Source organism: Pogona vitticeps, chromosome 4 (assembly GCF_051106095.1).
Source record: "Pogona vitticeps strain Pit_001003342236 chromosome 4, PviZW2.1, whole genome shotgun sequence".
NCBI lineage: Eukaryota > Metazoa > Chordata > Lepidosauria > Squamata > Agamidae > Pogona > Pogona vitticeps.
In genome coordinates this window covers 212,682,958-212,695,538 of record NC_135786.1, presented here as the reverse complement: position 1 = coordinate 212,695,538, position 12,581 = coordinate 212,682,958, and the positions used below count along the sequence as shown (strand labels likewise).

Below are 12,581 nucleotides of genomic sequence, written 5' to 3'. Positions count from 1 at the left end.
CACAAATATAGTGAAAGAAAACATGGCAGATTGGTGATTAGAGCCCAAACACTGACTAAAAACAAAAGAGTTTGCACTTCAGTTTGCACTTGTCTGTGGAAAGCTAGCAAGGGAGAAGCTGTTTGGATTTCCCACAATCTCTCAAGAGACTGGTTGCTATAAAAAAGGCCGAGGTTTTGGCAAATCTAACTTCTTCAGAAGAAGGAAACTGCGACAGGTAAGAATTCGCCAGATGATTATAAGTGTGGAGTGAATTCATGCAGGAGGGGATAACTCCAGAGGTGACAAGGGCACAAGCCATTTAGTAAGCACAACAACAACAACAACAACATACTGTCAAGTAAACACTTACTCCCACATAGTACTTTGAGCACTTTATAGTGGGGTCTTGACTTGAGAACTTAATCCGTATTGGAAGGCGGTTCTTAAGTCAAAAAGTTCTCAGGTCAAATCTGCATTTCCCATAGGAATGCATTGAAAACCATTTGATCTGCATCTGCTCTTTTCCGTCCATAGAAATTAATGGGAAGCTGCTATTCCTCCTTCAACCACTAGAGGGGGATATTTTGTTTCTTTTTTTCTTAGGTCAAGAAAGGTTCAGGGAAGGCAGGGAAAATACAGTCCAGGCAGTACAGTGGACCTTTGACTTACAGAATTAATCCGTATTGGAACGGTGGCTGCAGGTCAAAAAGTCTGTAGGTCAAGTCTCCATTGAGCTACAGTGCATTGAAAACCGATTAATCCTGTAACAGGCCATTTTTGTTCCATTTTGTTTTTTTCTTGGTCTGTAAGTCAAATCTCAGTCTGCAAGTCAAATCTAAATTTTGCGGCTAGAGAAGTCTGTAACTCAAAAAGTCTGTAAGTCAAGCCGTCTGTAAGTCAAGGGTCCACTGTATTGATATAAAGTACCCACAAATTATCTACCAGTATTTTCTTCTGGTGGAAATCTTGGACTGTGCAGCTTGACAAAGGCCAGACAGGATGGCTCTTCTCGTAGGAGGCACAGTGGGTCTCTACCCCACTGAGCTATCTAGACAACAGAAAGCTATTTGGTAATTAAAACATAGGGACCAGAAAGTCAAACTGAGCAGGCTTTTTTTCCTAAACAGGTGGTATGTGAGAATAATTGGTCAAATCATTTAACTATTTGCCACTTCACTGTCTTTTAGCTGCAGTTTCTGAACCAGTCTTCGACAGCAACCACATATAGTCTAATCTGGAAGGACTGACAGTATGAACAATAGTAGCCTCCAGATTTTCTCTCTTCCAGCACCAAACATACCTGGCCAGTCAGTTCCAGATCAGGCAGGGAGCACATAACACTGGTACTAAGAGAGGCACATTTGGGCTGACCAGATAAAAAGAAGACAAGACTTATTTATGTACCTTTACCTGTTGTATGGAAGGAGAATTGTCAGCAGGTGCAGCTTGCATTAAAAGTTCTACTTGCTGAAATTTCCTTTTCTAAGTAACTATTTCAGTCTGATGTAGTAGATAGAGTGAAGGACTAGGACTCTGGAGAACAGGGTTCAAATCGCTGCTCAGCCATGGAAACTAACTGGGTGAGGAGAACTGGTAAATCTCACTTACCTTGAAAACCCTATTAGGGTAAGTTGGTTTTGACTTTATGACACAGCGCGGGTGCACGCACGCACGCACGCACGCACGCACGCACGCACGCACGCACGCACACACACACACACACACACACACACAGAGTAACTACTGGTACAGGAATTCTGTCCTTTTTTCCCATCCAGTCACATTATGAGTGTTCACTCTATTTGTTTCCAAAAGCACTTCACAGTGCTAGCTTTAATTTTTAACACCTTCACTTGCCCCACAGCTGTTCAGTCTTAGAAAACACCTCCTCCTGTTCTAACTGAACTCCTCCATATATCAAAGTCCTCTGCAGCTCAAGCTGTTCCAAGCACTGTAAGTGTCAAGGTTAGGCTGAGGGCCAAACTCTACATTAAGAAAAACTCAGCCTGTCCACACTGCACATAGTTATGGTATATGATTCCCTGGTGGCACTGTTTGGCACAGACTAAAAGACCTTGTCTTGTGTTTCTACTTCAAATGAACAATCCTTTCCCTTTAAGAGCTGGCCCATATCTTTCTACCATGTTTCTCTGAAAATAAGACCTAACCTGAAAATAAGCCCTAGTATGATTTTTCAGGATGCTCTACCCCAAAAATAAGCCCCTGTTAAGTGAAACCCCGCCTTCCACCATTGTGCAGCAATCAGAAGATGATATGACTGTATTTGAATAAATGTAGATTGTTGTACAATAAAAAAATAAAACATCCCCTGAAAATAAGCCCTAATGCCTTTTTAGAGCAAAAATTAAAATCCATTTATTTTTATTTTATTTATTTATAAGATTTTTTTATCTGTGCCATTACCAGTAGGGCAGGCTCATATGGAAGAAGGTGGTCCTTTAGGTAACCAAGTCCTAAGCAGTTTAGGGCTTTATATGTCAAAATAAGCACTTTGAATTGGGCCTAGGCAGCAACCGGCAGCCAGTGTAAATTTTTCAGAACCAGCATGATAGGAGTCCATGCAGTGGCACCACTTACCAGCTGTGCAACCCGGTTCTGTGCCAGTTGCAGTCACCAGACTGTCTTCAAAGGCTGCCCAATGTATAGCGCATTTCAGTAGTCCAGTCTGGTTGTTACCAGTGCATGAGTCACCGTTGCCAGGCTCTGCTCATTCAGGTAAGGGCGAAGTTGATATATTCTCCACAGCTGTAAGAAGGCACCCCTGGACACCAAGTCCACCTGGGCTTCCAAGGTCAGACCCAGGTCAAGGAGCAACCCCAAGCTGTGGGCCCTGTCCTTTAGGGGGAGTGTAACCCCATCTAAGGCAGGGAAATAGCCCTTTAACCTATCTGGCGGAGCACCAACCAGCAGCATTTCCAACTTGTCTGGACTGAGCCTCAGTTTATTGACCCTCATCCAGTCCATTATTGAGTCCAGGCACGACTTCAGCACGGCGACTGCCACACCTGGATTGGTACAGAATGAGAGGTAGAGCTGGGTGTCATCAGCATATTGCTGACTCCTCAGCCCAAACCTCCTAACAACCTCCCCCAGCAGTTTCATGTAGATATTGAACAGCATGGGGGACAGTAGAGAGCCCTGAGGAACCCCATGATGCAACCGCCATAGATCAGAGCTACTGTCCCTCAGCACCACCTTCTGGACTCGATCAGCCAGGTAGGAGCGGAACCATCATAAAACAGTGCCTTCCATTCCCATCCCAGCCAATCTGTCCAGAAGGACACCATGATTGATGGTGTCGAAAGCCGCTGAGAGGTCCAGGAGAATCAACAGGGATTCATTCCCCCCGTCTCTCTTCCGGCAAAGGTAGTCAAACAGGGTGACCAAGGCACTCTCCATCCCATAACCTGGCCTGAAACCCAACTGAAATTGATCTATATAATCTGTTTCATCCAGGAGAGCCTGGAGCTGCTCAGCCACCACATGTTCCAACACCTTGCCCAGAAAAGGGAGGTTCGCTACTGGTCAGAAGTCGATCACTAGACCTGGGTCCAGATTAGGGGTTTTTTAGGAGTGGGCGAATCACTGCCTCCTTTAACGGGGTGGGGAACACTCCCTCTCTTAACGAGGAGTTGATGATCCCGTTGCGAATACTAGGTCAAGTGTATGGCCTTTCTCATGAGTTGGGCCGATGACATATTGAGACAGCCCCATGGTTGTCATGGAGGCCATGAAGTCCTGAGCTGCCCCTGCTAAGGTGGCCTCGGCATGGATGTTGAAGTCCCCCAGTACCAAAAGTCTGGGGGTCCTCACCACCAGGTCTGAGATCACCTCCATCAGCTCAGGTAAGGAGACTGTTGGTAAGCAGTAGGGTGGGCAGTACACCAAGAGAATCCCCAGTCTGTCTCTTGAGCCCAACACACAATGCAGGCCCTCTAGACCATTTCCCAAGGGGACAGGGAATCTGGAAAAGTGGAAGGAATCCTTGTAGACTATCACTACACCTCCTCCCTGACCCTCTGGGAAACCCTGGTGTTCGACCAAGTACCCAGGGGGACACAACTGAGATAGAGGAACTCCTCCTCCTTCTCCCACCCAGGTCTCAGTAATGCCAGGTTGCCCCCCTCATCCAAAATTAAATCATGGATGATGTCGGTCTTATTTTTTGCCGACCTGGCATTTACCAACAGTACCATGTGGCCCAAGGAGTGGCTGATATGGTCACCTAGTACCATTTGGCTGGGATTAGAGCTAGAAAGGGGGATAGGTGTAAGGTATCTAACCTCCTTTCACCTACGCGGGCATGCTCTACTCCCACCGCCATATCTTCCCCTGCCATATATCATCTCTATTGGTTGCCCCAGAAGCCGCTCAAATCCCCCTGTTTCCCAGCTTATTCCCCAGCCACTTCGCTCAGGGAATCCGGGAGCCGGCAGCAGCCCAGCCACAGTCCCACCGTCTCTCACACAGTGACCTGTAGAAGGCAGATGGTATTCGGTTCCCCTGAGTGCAGGAATGCTGGTCTGGACCCTGTTTTATTTTTGGGACATCATGGAAACACAGGGTTGGGGCATGCAATCTTTTTGAGATGATTCATCGAAATACAAAATAGCTCTTAGTTCTGCCTTCACCTAGAGGTATTTGAGTTAAAATAGACTGCAGTGAAGATAAGGACCTTTGAAGCACCAGATCACACCAAATTTCACAGAATTTCTGGGGCTTCTCAAAACACGTAATTGGTCTGTAGACTACATTCTCCTTTATCATTGGACACACACACAGATCTGTAAAAGCTTGTGCTGCAACAACATTTGTCAAACTTTTAAAATCCTCACTCCTGATACCAAAATGCATAAGATCACATACTGTGTTTGTCAGGAGGTCAGTTAGCCCCGTACATGGGAGATACTAGAATTTTCATTAGATTCAGGAAATACAAGCAATGCACATCAACCCCTTCAATTAACCTTAACTCTAACACTAATCACAAGGCTAATCTTACTCTCAACCCTTGGTATATTGGAATTCTTATAATGTCAAGAAACACCCAAAAAAGCATTTTTATTTTATAAATGCAAAGCAGGCGTTCAGTATTTCCTAGACCTGGTGTTTTTTTTCTCTGAAGCTGCTATCCAAGTACATCAGAATGTTGAAACGATTGTGTTCAAGGAAAGTTAGTTACGAAGCAAAGAATCCCCTTTACGTCCCTTTTTCATCTTACATAATGAATGTTAACGAAAGTCTACTTATGTAAAATATATCTGAGGTCAAAACTTGTTGTCTCCCCCAGCAGTCAGACACTGATTTCACCATGCATCTAGTAATAGGGCAATCTGTTTTTTTAGTCTTCTTACTATGTTTTATCCAACCTCATTAACATTTGATAATACGTTCACTTATTAAACTACAGAAATCAAGCAGGCATTTTCCAGCACATTATATTTTGAAGTTAACCAATTTTCAACTCACTTTTGAACAGCTATCCTAAAAGATGTGGGATAATGACCTTGTCCTACATGATCACTGGAATTATTTCCACCCTGAGGCCTTTGTCTTGTCAATACATTAGCAGGCACAGGATGAAGCAGAACACAGCTTGGTTGCAAGGACCACACCGTTCTCTTTACAAAAATACAGTATAGGAAAGAGAACTCAGCTGATTGCACCATTGGTTTCTCAGGTTAAAGCAACAGGAACCTTCACCACTACCAGCAAAATTCAAATCATCTGAATTTATTACACTAGGACAAATCTGAAGGTGTGGCTTGTCTAGATGAGGACTTTTAATGAGATGGTCCATGGTGGTGGCTGACAGCATTGGAACCAAGAGGCTGAGTAGCCCATAATGATAAGCTCCAATATTTCTACAGGCCTATCATCTCAATTTAGACAATAATTTATTAATTTTATTTATTTCTTACATTTATATACTGCCCCATTAGTACAATGCACTATTCTGGATGCTTTACAACAAGACAAAAACTACAGTCATATATTAATTCAAACATAAACAACCCACAAAAACCCCAAGAGGCCTAAACTGCAAAATAAAACATGGATTAGAAAGCATGTAACAGACAAAATAAGGTGTATTATTTCTAATTAACTTGCTGCCCTCCCTTACAATGCAATTTCCTCAAAGATACATGTGTGGACAATGAGACTTGCAAATTAAGCTCATGTTTACCATTCAGTCATCAGTTACAAAACAAAGCTGCTAAATGCAAGATATGTCATTAAGGACAATAATATTCCGCTACAACACGATGCTTTTCAACACTTCCAGGAGTACCTCTTCTTAAAATGTGTTAAATCTGATTATTACTTAATTTGAGGTAAAATTGAACTCCCAACCTCTGGTTCTGTAGCCAAATACCTAAACAACTGAGCTATCCATCCAGCTGGAAAAAATATTAGGGACATGTACTGTATTTGCATTCCCAGTGTCTGACAAAGCAAATATTGACCCACAAAAGCTCACACTGAAACAAATCTGTCAGTCTTAAAGTGCTACAATGTTTTTCCTTTTCCTTTCTTTCCTTTTTCCCCTTTATTTTTGCCAACATGCTGAGACAGACTACTGAAGTGATTTCTTTGGAAATGCCTATCATCTTAAAGAAATAACACTTTCTTCAGAAGAAGACCACCTGCCTGCCATTTTCAAACACCACAGACACATAATGAGGTTGTGATGGCCACACCACAACAGTAAAACTCCTGTCTTTCTTGTAGATATGTCATTTATATCTGATTTTAATACTCATCCTTTAACACATTTCTGAGGATGCCTAACAAACACACAATTAATAGTTAACAGTCTCAGGCATCTGACATACGCCTGGTTAGAAATGCAAATAAATGTAGTAGATAGGCAAAATAATGCACTCCAGCAATCAAGACACACTCAACTCTCAAAATGGGTACTTCAAGTGTTTTGGAGATTACATAATTAAAATAGACCATATATTTAAATAGACTACAACTTTAATGCAAGCCAAAAGCAAGCAGACATAGGGTGCAATTCCAGTCAAGTCAATGGGAAGAAGCAAATAACCAAATTATAAAAACAAAGAAACATTCATTTTAAAATCATTTTGAAAAGATGAAACTAAACAAAAGTCCAGGAATTCAAATTCTGCAATCCATAGGGTTAATGGAAAGGGAATATATCTGAAGCACATCTCCTTGTCTAATTGTTTCTGTCAACTGAAGGAAGTCCAGGATCTTTGCAACAAAGTACTGTACATTTTACACATTAAAATCCTATGATCAAGGCAGGGGGGAACCCCATATTGCAAGGTTAGTATGAGTGCCCTCTCTCCTGTTCAGACCATGGGCTGCCATGCCAGTAATTCCATTGCTGCTTGGCCACTGGAAAGTCACAATCCCATTAAGCCACTCAACCACAGATACAGATGGTTGCAGATACACTGCAGACATTGCCTCTATAAGTACAGTTTCATATTAAAATCACTGTGTACTAAAAACCTACTTTTTACTCAAATGAAAGCAGCAAAAGAACCAGCTGAAGTTCTCAGGATGGTAAATTCTATGCTCACTCTTTATATGTTGTGTGCAGTACACAACCAGGAAATTTAAGCAATATATATCAGCAATGGGCCAAGAAACAAGCATGAACCAGTACTAAAGATGTTGTTGTACCTGTTTAACCATGTCTGTTTTAAATAAAGCAACATTTATAAAAAATCAAATGGTAAATTGCAAACAGACTGCAGTTCCATGAAGAAACAAGCCATCGCTTTGCATTTGTTGACCAAGGATAATAAAAACCGCAGCTTGAAGGGTTTGCGAATGAATGTTAAGATTCTGTTAACTTCTTCAGACTCCTGAGAAAAGTTTAGCAAATAAATGTTACACTGTAGAAAATCGTAGACATCTGGCACCTGCAACCAAGTGGTTTAGGACCAGTGCTTGGAAAAGTGAGTTCTTTAGATGACAAGTCTTAGAATCCTCCAGCCAGCATTATTCATTCAGGCTCTTGAAAGGGCAAGAACTCTCCCTACCTTTTCAATGAAATGGTCACTTGAGCAGAGGATGGGAGAGAGAGGAGAAAAAGAAGAGACAACAAAGGATTAAACTTTCTATTGGATGCTCTGTGTGTGTGTGTGTGTGTGTGTGTGTGTGTGTGTGTGTGTGTGTGTGTGTGAGAGAGAGAGAGAGAGAGAGAGAGAGAGAGAGAGAAAATACATGTGTGCAAGCTCAAAATTGTGTCATGCTGGGGAAAGGCAGGGACTACACCTTAGCAGGTAGAGGCATAGTCCAATGCAAAAGGGTTGAATTCTTCCACTCCACCCAACAACGCATCCTCTGGCTGCTTTTTATTTTTTTAAAAGAAGAAGACTGGGCAAAATGACACACACATGGACAGAATACCTTTGTGAAAACTTCATCTACAGAATATATTTGCATCACAGATCCGACTGATTTGCAAACACTCCAAGAACACGAGGGGCAGAATTTAACACAGGCTTGAAAGGTTAGCTTTTGCAACCAACGCTTCCATAATCTTTCAGCATGACCTACTTACTGGTCATAGTGGCTTTAGGATTCTGGGACATTCAGCCTAACAAAGTAACTTTCTGAAACTCTGAAATCTGGCCCCATAGCCTTCTATTCATATTAGCCAGAATCCTACTGGCAGTCCCCAACTAGACCAGATCCACTGAATCAATTGGATGTATGTAAGCATTGATTCAATAATCAATTAAGTCAATGGGTCTGCTCTAGCTGAGGCTAAAAATAGGATTCAGGCTAAAAATTCTTTTCTAAGTATACCATCTCCACCAACTGTTTAAGATGCAGAGGAGGCAGTTAATAGATGAAGCATCAGGGTTCCTCTTCAAAGACACAACAGAAAGCTAACACAACTCTCTTAAAAACTCCTGCTGCTTGAGTAATGTTAATAATTAACATTTAAGTCTAGTCAATCCTGACTTAAGGTGATCCTTTCCAGGATCTTCCAGGCAGAGAGTATTCAGAAGTGTTTTACCACTCTCTTCTCCTGGAGGCACTCCATGATTGCGCAGCTTGCCCAATGCTACACAGGCTGGCTCTTCTCCTGGGGAGGCATGGGGGGGGGAATTGAACTCCCAACCTTTGGCTCTGTGGTCAGGCATCCAACTCACCGAGTAATCCAGCCAGCCCTCAGTGATATTTCATCCCAATACTGTTTCGTCAATGATGTTATTCTCCCCCTTTCAAATTGTGTCCTCTGCAATTATTTGTGCTACTGATACAGTACCTGAGGTAGGGATGTTTTGAACTATAACTCCATCAGTATGGCCAATGGCCAGGGATGATGGGGCTTACCTCTGAAAGGTCACACAGCTTGTCCATCCTAGCTGGAAGAACTGGAAGAACAATGTTGCCCTTTGACTGCTTTCCTCATGGATCAACTTGCCACACACATTGACCAGAGGTGGCATTACTAAGGGACAGAGCCCACATTTGGCATGCAGAAAGCACCAAGTTTGAGCCCCAATACAGGTATTTCTCTTTATTATTTGCAAGCTGTCCTGTCACTGAAACTCTCTGCGCAACGTACACAACAATGCCACAACAAAACTGATAAAAATCAATAAACCTCACTTAGAAGCAGCGATAAAAGCAACAAAGGAAAAAATGGATATCTTTGCTCACAAGTGGTCTCCAGCTGAACACCAGCATGCAAAGCACTCAGGGCAGATCCCCAGACAGTTATCACGGGGATCAGGTGGCAACTTATGGACAGGACTCCAAGCACTTCCCTTTTTGCTGGACACTCAAGGAAAGCCACCTTTCTGTACTACGGGGAGAGAACGGACAGTCTGGAAGGGAGCACCAGCAGACTGGACAGAGAACCCCCAGGAACCAGAAGTACACCAAACCTAATCCTACACCCAGTTTCTCCACAGTAGCCATCAGCCAAATGCTTCTGAAGCAGATCTTGGGAGGGGAGATGTGTTTTGTGTTTTTAAGATGAAAACCCCCAGAACTCCCAGCCGGGTCTCTAGCTACTGCTAGCTGGAGGGCTGCAGGTGTCATAGTTCGAGAAAGAAGCTTCTCCAGGATAGCAAGGTTTAAAGGCAATACCACTCTCACCTTGTTGCGGCAAGTCAGGGGTGCCAGACAGTGCCTTGAGGCAGACACGCAGGCTCCCGCAGGTTGAGCCCCCCACACCGCCTAGGGCTGCCCTGTCAACTTTTGAAGTGAAGAAATGTTCCCCCTCATGGAGGGAAGGAAGGGGGGGGGAGACCATACCTTCTTAAGAGTATAAAAATTACCTGACTGCCACACTGCCTTTGATCGTGGGTTTCCTTCTGGGCCACTTGGACAACCCTCGCTGCTAGACCTTCTCCATAGAACCCTTTTCTTTCAAAGCAAGTGGCTTGTGGCCGCACATTTCTTACAGCACCTTGGCTCAAACGAGGCAGGCGCGCTGCCACCGATCGGAAGAGCTGGTAAACCCCAAGATTCGGTGGTATTTCGCTTCGCACCTGCTCAGAGGCACCCTTGCCTTCCCCCGTCCCGTCAGACTCACCTGGCCCATCCATCCGATGCACCTTGACCGTCACCTCGGTCCGGCCTCCCCTCTCCAGCGGCCGGCTGAGGGAGAGTCGCCCGGAGCCCCTATCCAACTCCACCGGGAAGGTGCCGGACGTCGCGGGGGAGTCCAGCTCGAACCAGCTCCCGCCGGCGTCCTGGTGGCGGGTGTCCGGGACCGTGAAGATGGGCTCCCCCGGCGGCGCCCCGACGGGGATGCGGACTTTGTAGACGGGGCTGGAGGAGGCGGGCAGGGAGCGGGCGCGACGCGGGGACCGGGCGCCTTCCTCCTCCGCCTCTTCTTCGTCGTCGTCGTCTTCGTCCTCCGACGGCCTCGTCCTCTTCCTCACCGCGAAGTGCAGGAGCCTCGCGGGGCTGCGCAGCGGCCGGGGCCGCCCGTGGTCCTGGGCCACGACCCAGAGGCTGAGGCGGCGCAAGCCCAGCAGGGACCCCACGGTGAGCACCTGCCCGCTGCGCGGCACCACGAAGAGCCGCCGGGCCGCCTCCGACCCACCCGCGGGCCACGAGCGGTATGTGAGGAGGGCATTGACGCCCTCGTCGGCGTCCCCGGCGCGCAGCCACGCCACCTCGGAGCCCAGCGGCAGCAGCTCGTCCACCTCCCGCAGCGGCGCGGGACCCGGCGGGAAACGGGGCCGGTGGTCGTTGCGGTCCAAGACCCGCAGCCGGACGAGCGCCGCCCTGGCGGAGGGAGCGCGCAAGGTGAGGCTGTAGCCCGGCCGCGCCTCCCGGTCCAAGCGCTCCGTGGTGCTCAGGAGCAGCAGCGCCCGCCGCCCGCTCCCCTCAGCCGCCTTCGCCCGGAGGGCAAAGCGGGAAGCGCCTTCGCCCTCCAGCGTCCACTCGCCCGTCGTCATCGTCTCGCCCGCGGCCAGCAGCAGCCTTCGCAAGGGCACCCGCAAGCCCTGCACCCACGTCCCCGGGGGGCTGTTCTCGGGCACCTGCCCGTAGAAGCAGAGCGCGCGGGGCGAGGCGAGCCCGGCGCCCCCTTCGGCTTGGCGGCACGAGGAGCGGCCGAAGCCGGCCAGGAGGAAGAGGAGGAGGCGAAGGCGCCACGGGGAAGGAGCCCGTCCCCGGGACGCGTCCCTCATCCTTCCCGCCGCTGCAGCGCCCAGCCCTGCTGGAAAGGCGTCTGGCTCCTCCGAGCTAGCGCCGGCCACCTCGACGCCACATGGAGGGGAGGGAACCGCGCACTCCCCCGCCCGCCTCTCGGCGAAGCCCTCCAATCGGGAGGCGCGAAGGCGGCCCTGGAGGGGAGCCTCCCTTCCCCCTCTCCCTCCCCAGGGTGTCGTTCGCGTCACCAGTGACCCCGCGCTTCATTCAGCCCAGTCCAGCTCGTATGAATTGCTTAGATAGGGTCTGTCTTCTTCAGACAGTAATTGGGATTTTTCTTATAACTGACCCTCTTGATTGGATCTTCCGATATCCAAAATTACAACTTTATAAGTGGAGTGAACTTGTGCTCCTCTAGAGATGTTCCATGACTACAACTCCCATTATCCCTCACAATTGCCTATGCTGGATTATGAAACGTCCAGTCTGAACCATTTCTGGAGGGCCACATGGGTCTCCACTTAAACAGTCTTGTAAGGAAAGAGCGACACTTGAGTCAAAAGCTCAAATAAATCAATTTTCAGCACTATGTTTAACATTTGCTGAAATGTGAAATGCAAACCTATAGACATCTCTTGAACTGAGGAGGGCTGATGGCTAGTTAATTGTGTACTGGAAATAATTTTAAGCTTCCCTTACATACACAAATGGACTTATAACAATACTGGAGGGCAAGCAGAGAGAGAAAGGTAGTATCTCTTAGCAATTAACCTGGACTTGCCAAGAGTTAGATAGACCTGTGCAGAGAGGAATATGATTGGAGGCTGATTATTGGTCTTTGGTGCATTTGCTGGGCTCACTGGTCGGTAGGATACTTTATAGATCCGTACAGTCCAAACAGAATGGGCAAAAATATTGAAGACCTCGCCATTCTTCAGATTTTCGTAAACTGCATCTCCCAGCATACA

The 12,581-nt window shown here is 46.6% G+C and overlaps 1 protein-coding gene across 1 annotated transcript in view; it reads right to left on the bottom strand.

Annotated features, from left to right (window-relative positions):
• LOC110074761 (neural-cadherin-like) overlaps positions 1–11,733 on the bottom strand; it is a 69,090-nt gene extending 57,357 nt beyond the window's left edge. The window contains 1 exon segment of the mRNA XM_072999133.2: positions 10,544–11,733. Within this exon segment, the coding sequence (XP_072855234.2) occupies positions 10,544–11,651 (1,108 nt within the window). The 5' untranslated portion in view covers positions 11,652–11,733.
• Positions 11,734–12,581: the final 848 nt, after the last annotated feature.